The sequence below is a fragment of the Aptenodytes patagonicus genome, chromosome 1 (assembly GCF_965638725.1).
Source record: "Aptenodytes patagonicus chromosome 1, bAptPat1.pri.cur, whole genome shotgun sequence".
NCBI lineage: Eukaryota > Metazoa > Chordata > Aves > Sphenisciformes > Spheniscidae > Aptenodytes > Aptenodytes patagonicus.
The window spans coordinates 56,158,573-56,167,600 of NC_134949.1; the positions used below are offsets into that span (position 1 = coordinate 56,158,573).

Below are 9,028 nucleotides of genomic sequence, written 5' to 3' on the forward strand. Positions count from 1 at the left end.
CATTTCGGCCACAACAACCCCATGCAGCGCTATAGGCTTGGGGAAGAGTGGCTGGAAAGCTGCCTGGCGGAAAAGGACCTGGGGGTGTTGGTCGACAGCCGGCTGAACAAGAGCCGGCAGTGTGCCCAGGCGGCCAAGAAGGCCAATGGCATCCTGGCCTGTATCAGAACTAGTGTGGCCAGCAGGAGTAGGGATGCGATCGTGCCCCTGTACTGGGCACTGGTGAGGCCGCACCTCGAATACTGTGTTCAGTTTTGGGCCTCTCACTACAAGAAGGACGTTGAGGTGCTGGAGCGTGTCCAGAGAAGGGCAATGAGGCTGGTGAGGGGTCTGGAGAACAAGTCTTAGGAGGAGCGGCTGAGGGAACTGGGGTTGTTTAGCCTGGAGAAAAGGAGGCTGAGGGGAGACCTCATTGCGCTCTACAACTACCTGAAAGGAGGTTGTAGCGAGGTGGGTGTCGGTCTCTTCTCCCAAGTAACAAGCGATAGGACAAGAGGAAATGGCCTCAAGTTGCGCCAGGGGAGGTTTAGATTGGACGTGAGGAAAAATTTCTTTACTGGAAGAGTGGTTAAACATTGGAACAGGCTGCCCAGGGAAGTGGTTGAGTCCCCATCCCTGGAGGTATTTAAAAGACGAGTAGATGAGGCACTTAGGGACATGGTTTAGTGGGTGGTGGTGTTGGGTTGACGGTTGGACTCGATGATCTTAGAGGTCTTTTCCAACCTCTATGATTCTATGAGCTGGCAAGGATTAGTCAGTATTTTAACCTATAGGCCTTCTTGATAGACAACCCACTGATTAAAACGTAGGTAAATTACTGCATGCTTGAGCTATCAATAATGATAACAGTTTCTTCTACTAGGGATTCATTGCTGGTAGAAATGACAAGAAACTTTTAAGAAAAAAAAAATCTAGCATAGGTTCAGCAAGGAGTCTCATGCTGCTTTTTTTTCTGGGACAGTATTATTTTTTCCTTAAAGCTTGTAATGGCAATGGGAGATACTCCTTTGCTAATCATAAGGAAATGGAAAGAGAATTCCCACAACTACTATTTTATCTGCCCAAGTGGGGCAAAGATACACAGTGTGTGTGTAGTCATTAGGAATAAAACTACTCAGAAATAATGGTGAGCTTAACTGCCTACAGAGGGATCCCTGCTAACAAATAATAGTTCTTCTTTTGAACCTTTTCTAGAGGGGACTTTTAAGAGATGAGGTTAGACTAAGCTGTCTAACATTTTTAAAAGTCAAGCTAGACAAGACAACGTCCACTTTAGTAGGGATGCTCCGGGCATTTTAGAACAAGTTAAAATATATGTTACCTTACTTGTACTAAGCTTCTAGATTGTGTTTACTAGTTCTGATGCTCCCTGCTAATACAATGCTGGCACACCTCCAAATTCTAGTTTATACAAAGCTATTTAATCATGAAGAGATCTTGGGAAGCTGATTACAATTCTGCCTAAATTCCTAACATCTAATTCTTCAGATGGTGTCTATACACAGTAAGACTTAGCTCTGATTCAAGTTTTTTTGCTGTTCTGCAAAGCATGGAAAGAAAACCTGAGAGCTTCATCCGCAGGATGAATGTAGAGGCATATAAGGAAAACTTGTTTGAGAGGATTGTAAATGGCACTATAGGAGAAAGAAAAATTGGTTGTCCTATGCAGAGTACTGCTGTGCAAGATTTCAGTAGACAATAATAGAATGCTGTATCTGCCATCTGCAATCAACAAGGATGATTGCACTGTGTTGGGACCTAGAGGAGTAGCAGCTCAGTGATAGGAGAAAAGGATGTTCTTTGGAAAAGTGTCATGGTGAGACACAGGCCATCCACTTTTCAGAATGTATTGGCCAGAGCCAGAAGGTGGACTGAAGTTATTTGGGGAGCAACCGTTTTAGAATTAATTTAAATTAACTATAGAATATAAAGACAGACTGTAATTTTGTGATTGTGCAAATATGGTAGTTCGCTGCTTTAAGAAGGCATACGTGAGAAGAAAAGCATAAAACAGATAATAGGTGTAAAGCTCATGGAGCTGGTTCAGTGGAGCCTAACGCAAGTGAACACACAAGAGCCAGCAGCTATTAGCATAGCCTTATTAGAGATACAGTGACCAAACTTGCCATCATAGAGGAAAGATAGTAAACTGAGTCCTACTGGAAAACCTCCCAATGATTCTCAGTTCAGCCAAGCTCTCCAAAGAGCAGCAATATTCACATACTATCTGTAACATTCTTTTTTGCTGTTTTCCTTCATCTGACCAAGTAACATGTTCTCAAAATCCTAACAAACACATAACTGAAAGTCACAAAATCTACCTTGTGATCTCAAAAGCATTCTTCTAAAACTGAGTGAATTATCGCTTTCGCATCTTTCAACTATTCAATCCACCATCTCACCCTAAAAGTCTTGTTGCTCAAGCAAGTGGCTATGCCTCTGGTGTTCCCATAGCTGCAATTTGTGAAAGCAAGTTGACAATCAGACCTTATGTAAAATCTCTCTCTAGACCATTTTAAGTCTCACTTAAATCAGTTGATTACTTTGCCTAAATTCTTCTCAAAACCTTATTGTACTCTAGAGGAGAAGCAGCTCCACACTTTGGATTTATATAGAGCTCTTAAAAGCTGCACTTACAGGACTAAATTTTTCAGCCTAACTATGTGTCTACATATGGCCATAAATGACTGCTCCAAAGACCAAGGAATTTCGTTTCAAAAATTATTACCATAGTGTTATAACTTGTCTTTCTACACTACCAGCTGATTGTACCTCTTCCACTAAATGGCAAGGCCCATGTTGTTTGAGTTAATGTAGCATTTTCCAGTTGTTTCTGAAACATTATATTATATGGAGGTCCACAGACAGCACCATAGCTGTAACTTAAGAAGGCAGTCGCCCTAGGCTTCACTCAACAGAATGCTGAATGAACATGGATGAAGCAAGGTCAACAGTGTCTTGAGACTAGGTGTAGCTGGATGTCCTGTTGCTATGCTGATAGAAGTTGTTCAGTGAGGAAGCTAGGATGCAGGACTTCTGGTTAATTACTTGCTGCTTCTCATGCAATAGTCTATTTTATCCATAGAGGTAACAGCACATGACTTGGGGTGAAGCATTTCCTGCTTTTATGTCAGCTAGAAGGAGGACATTAAACTGGTATCTGCTTAATGGAACTAGAACAGATGCCAGCGTGGAGAGATCAGTATTCAATTTTTTCTTTGTAGCTGACATATCTGATACTGTTTATACTCACCATCTTTATTCCCATCCATTTAAGTGCTTGCCAATCACCTGTGGTTAAAATCACCATTAATGTGAAGAAAAGGGAATTATTACTCATGCTGTAGCACCTGTATTTCTCTGACTAAAGTTTTCAAACGTAACTCCCACAGCCTGTCCTTTTTTCTCAGCAGATGCAGGCTTCCAGCCACCAAAGGGTGGGAGGTTGTGCACAGTCTACCTTCTGCGCTCTCTCATGGGAAGATGCTAGCCACAAACAACATTGCTATTCAGGCTTGCCCAAGTGAAGAACACTTGCAGTCATAGATAAGGTCCACATGAGTTATGCTGACTTCAAAAGCCACAGTTACTGTGGTCAGTAACTTTCGCACTGACTGTTGCCAACCAACTTGCTTCTTGTTCCCATTTACAAATAGAGAATCTAAGGCAGAAAAGATAGAGTACACAGTGGATTTTCCTATGCTCAGGAAAATTTTGGATTATAGATTCACTGAATCTTATTTTGTGCTGTACAGTTACAGTGAAGAAAAAAATTTAGCTCTAAGTTAAACCCAAAAGACATCCAAATATGTCGCTGTGACCGTCTCTAGATGAGGAAAAGTGGTTACGTTTTCAAATGTTTGGGCTAGTTTGAAGTTGATGTTCTATCAAGGACTTTGGTATAGTCGGTACAACACTAGATAGGGCACCTCATAAAAAAGAAGTTTTGTAAGCTAGTGTTATCTATATATGATCAAAACAACAGCACTGATCATTGCCAACTAATAAAGTTCACAGTGCAGTTTGTCTATAATATGTTCAAAGACATAGACCAGTAATGTTATAATACCACCTGTTTCCCTACGTAGAAGTGAAATGTGCCTGTTCTGTGTCACTTGCTGCCTGCAGAAAAACAGGAATACACACATTGCTTCTATGACTTACTGCTGATTTCAGAAAACTGAGCTCAAAATTTTTAATCCCCTTCTGAAAGATGGTCATTTAGTCAGGAATAATGTTTCACTTCCTGTGCAGATGCGTCAATTTTACTATTCAGCCAAAGCATTTGATGTTCTGGAGAGACTGGACAGTAATCCTGAATACTGGGAAGGCAAGAGAGGTGCTTGTGTGGGTGTCTTTCAAATGATCTTAGCTGGCCGAGAAGCAAAGTGAGTATTCTGTGTTGTATCTGAATTTATTTTGCTCTTTTCCTATTTCCAGTTAGCTGTAAGCCAGAATCATAGTCTTAGCTTTAGAACTATGTATCCTCTTCCAAGTCTTCATTGACCTTTCAGAGAATAGACACGCTGGCCAGTGGTTCCATATGCAGTGTTCAATTTGAAGTGTATCTTCCACACCAACAGTTACAGAATATATGGTGGAGAATAACTTATCAGCGAATGCTATGAACTGTAGGAAACCAAAATACATTAGTCATTATACTAGGAAGAGCTCAGTTATAAATGTAGTATGTTCGTGAACTGAGGAAAAAGAACCTCATTTCATGTTAATGGCATAAGAATGGAAAACTGTCCCATGACATTTTAAGGTTCATAGAACAGAACTAAGGAAACATTTACTCAGCGCTGTAGGAAGAACACAATTTCTCTAAACAATGAGTAGATGAGACTGTGTTTTCACTAAAATTTGCTTTCTGAAGACACTGTCCATGTCAGACAAATATACTTACTTGATGAAAGCTTAAAGGAAATTATCTGTGTTACTGATAATTTTGCTTTCGTCCCATTTCACTGGATGGGAGACCGAGAGAGTAGTGAGGCTGTATTTAAGAACCGTTCCCTCATTCATATTCTGCTGTGATGCCAGATGGCCATTCTCCCCTGACCAAAGTTGCTGTTTTGTACATGACTGGTAGGTGTGTATCTTGGCTTCTACACCTTCCTTGTATTCCCTTCTCTGCTGGAATAATCTCATTAACTACTGCACCCTTCAAGTGTCCTTTTAGCAATTACTGCAGTAGATGCAGTAAAATACACATAGCTTGCCTGTTTTTCAATATGCATACAATACAAGTTCTTGCTGTAAAGTAGCTGGCAAACTGCAGCTTCATACTGGTTTATCCTATTGGTAATGTTCATTTCCATGTTATTTGTATTTATGTGTGAGGTGCTGTGGCAGCATTAAGCTAGATGTTGCCATACTGAAGACTAGCAAGTAGCATTAAAGAAAAAAAAAAGTTTGTTTTGTTCTGGGGAACTATTTTGCAAGAGTAAGGATTTACACATAAATACACACACTCACGCACTAAACTCCAAACTAATTACATCTTGCTGATTTTTTTTTTTTAATTTCTCTCCTTGTTGCAATGGTATACAAGATTTTTTTTTTTTTTTTTAGAATCATAGAATCATAGAATAGTTTGGGTTGGAAGGGACCTTTAAAGGTCATCTAGTCCAACCCCCCTGTTTTTGGTCCCCTGGGATCTAATCTACTGTGTATTTTTACCTATTCCTGCTCTGCAGATGAATGGACCTCTCTGTGTAGGAACCGTGTTTTGCAAAATAGTTTGGATGTGGGTAGTTGTTTATTGTATCACCCTCATTTAAATCTTTGCTTTTCACCTTTGTAGAGAGACTCTACGGGAAGTGCTGCATCTTCTGAAGAGCACTGGTAATTCTCAAGTAGAATACATTGTCCGCATCATGAAAAAGTGGGCCAAGGAGAACAGAGTTCCTGTTTAAGTCAGTGCCACAAAATGAACCGGGTCAGTTACTATTGTGCGTGTGGCTGTAGGATGTGGGTCTTGGTTTCTCCTGTGCATTCTGGGTACCTCCTTCCTTGCAGGACTTTAGACTACCAAGCAAGTTGACCCAGCTGAGCAACTCTGTAGTGCAGTGAGATTGCAAAACATTCAGCAAGTATTTTTTTTCATTAAAGCTTTATTGGTACTTTTTCTGTTGCACCACTCTCTATTCCTCATTCAAAGTTTCTCATTTTTTTTAGTAGCAATTCCAACTGTCCACAAGTCAAAGTGCTCCTCAGATGCTCCCCCTCTCAACACAAGTAACGAGTGCTTTGTGGGGTTTGTTTGGGGGTTTTTTTTTCAGCAAGTCTTCTGGCCTCTGGAGAAGAATCACTTGTTAAATGGCTGAGACAAATCTACTTCAGCAAGAGGTGGAATGTGGCGAGTAGAGAGGATGATGGTGACAGCCAAAAGCCAGTACTAGGGTATCAGATAATACATAAAGACTTCTTATATTACCTGTCTGGAGTAAAATACAAACTGTATTCTGAGCACTGTCCTTTTCTGGATAAGTCTCAATAACTAATACCTTGATCTCTTATTTTTGTCTATCATCAGGATTGTTTTCTCTCTTACCATTAATTCTGAGGATGAGGGTTAATCAACCCAAAATGCCAAGCTCCGAAGTGGCTTATTTGCTTTCTAGGTTGGTAGCAAAGCATGACAGTAACATCTTTTTCAGTGCATGGAGATTTGACCGACTGCATTGTTCAATCAGACATTGATCATCATCATCAACTCAAAACATTCATGTTAATATAATTCATGTGAGTAATCCATTTAGTTTAGCAATCTGATGGATAAAAGAACTGGATGTTTTGAATAATTTTCTTCAGCATTTACCACCCTAGTTAGCAATAAATTTATTATACTTTTGGATTTATTATACTCTTCTGTTTTCTAAGGAGAACAGTTCCGGGAATACATAATTCTAAAAGAAGGCAACAGTTGTAACATAGAAATGTATTATATGTTTTGCAGCAAAAAACATTTGTATATTATTTGTAAAAGGGAAATTTACAATTTGTAAATTTGTAAATACTTATGAAGTATTTTTTTATCGTTTGGGAGGGAAACTCAGAATACTGTATTCTCTACTGTCTGTGCTTTGATTAAAGCTCTTAATTGAAACTACAGTTGAATGTCTTGTTGGTCTGTGTTGCTTCATACTGAAGAAGTTGAAATAGTATATTCATTTTGCTGTGGAAGAGGGCAGATTTGTGACTGGTCATTAAATGTATGTTCAATAATCAGTCCAAGGCAAGCCAATGGCCTTGGTCCTGATTTTATGGTGGTTTGATGCTGAAAATAAGGAGGCTGGGTACATAGGGAACATATACACCTTTCTGCCATATAGCATGTCAGTATTTTTACTGCTTTAAGCAAAACCTGTGGGTATCATCATTCAGGTATCTAGAAGTACATTGATAGTTGTGGCTACTTGCATTTACGTGTATTTACATCTAGAAAACTGATCCATCATACTAGCAACAATAACAGAGCCTTTCACCAGGGGCAACGTTACACTGATTCAAGAGGTGTGAAAGGAGCAGTATGTTCACTGAAAGCAGTTAGAAAACACCTTTCACTTGTAAAAAGCATTTTTGTTTTCCCTCCCACTTTAATTAACTTGGAAACAGATCGGGAATACAATTATGAGTCTTGGTACAAAGCTTCAAAAAATCATGTTGGTGGCTTTGTAGCAGATGTTAAATGCATCTAATTACTCCCTTTATTGAAGCTTAACCTGCAGGAGAGCTGAAGAGCGTCCAAATCCATTGCAGACCATTTTACATGTTGGTTGAATCTTCTGAAGTAAGTGTGATGGCATTGCAGCATAAGGGCTTGGGGACTAATTTTAAATTCTCTGTCCGTGACAAGTGAAGAAGTTTTTGAAAACCTCACCTTTATTCACTTTAGTCACAAAGTCATATTTGATATGCTAAATAATGTGGGTTTTAGCACAGTGCATTTTATTGAATGGTAATACAGCTTTTGTCACTTAAGACATAAAGAACAGGGTACTGCAGGGCTTTGCCTTGAGCAGTGATGAAATAAAAGATATATTACATATTGTCCGAGCATTTAGGCTCTTGGTAATGGAACAGATATGTAGGGACTATTAAAATGCAGAACAAGAAAAGTGCTGAAATATTGGTGTTTATTTTACCTTAGAAATACGTTCTAAGAACATGTTCCGTTGTTTAATCTGCAATCACATTCAACAAACAGAGGTGTGAATAGGACTTGCCTTAGCTGATACAGAAAGGGAAGTTAATAAGGGATTTCTAAAGCTGTTTCTCAGGTAAAGTTAACAAAATGTTATCCTTGTCCATTTTCATATTTCCCCGAACTGTGGAATTTTAAGAAGTCAAGGTACTCTAAATAGGACAGCTAGGAGTGAAGGTAGATGTGGAAAAAACCAACAACAAAAGTGACCTATACAGAACAAGCAGGCAGTGAAGAAAGCATGTGCAGAGTCAGGGAAACAGGTAAGTTTATTGGGTTGGAAGTAAGCAAATATAAAATTGAAACAGTGGCATTTCAGATAATGCAGTGGAGAGAGACTAAGGCAGAAAGAAATTGCTGCATCATTAGAATTTCAAGGAAGAGTATGGAAAATGCAGTTATTTATTATACTCTAAATAAGCATCTGATTCTGGAAAATAAGCTATAGAGAATGCACAGAAGGTACTGTGCTAGCAATCATATCATTAATAGTGACCAGTAGAGAAAGCCAAACCCCAAACAGTGTGTAACTGCTTTTAGTTGGGCGCTGACCCATTCCTGACAGGTAGGGAAGATGACCTTTAATTAAACTTGGTAAACTGAACAACGTTTATGCCAATAACATCTAAGTGGATTACACTGCAGGGGAGGACATTTATCCTGTCTGTTGCTGCAAGCGAGTTCCAGGATAACATCCGCTTTGGCCAGCATCTGAACTGATCCAATATAGCAGCAACCCTCTTGGATTAATTCTGGAATCCAGCATATAACTTCTAAGGGCAGTAACAGCGGGAGCCAAGTAATGTACCGAACTGG

The 9,028-nt window shown here is 39.5% G+C and overlaps 1 protein-coding gene across 3 annotated transcripts in view; it reads left to right on the plus strand.

Annotated features, from left to right (window-relative positions):
• Positions 1–7,119, plus strand: part of IFT56 (intraflagellar transport 56) — a 50,450-nt gene extending 43,331 nt beyond the window's left edge. For all 3 annotated transcript variants that reach the window (XM_076336470.1, XM_076336480.1, XM_076336490.1), the window contains 2 exons: positions 4,255–4,388; positions 5,810–7,119. In XM_076336470.1, the coding sequence (XP_076192585.1) occupies positions 4,255–4,388; positions 5,810–5,921 (246 nt within the window). In that variant the 3' untranslated portion in view covers positions 5,922–7,119. The remainder of the gene's footprint in view (positions 1–4,254; positions 4,389–5,809) is intronic.
• The last annotated feature ends 1,909 nt before the right edge of the window (positions 7,120–9,028 follow it).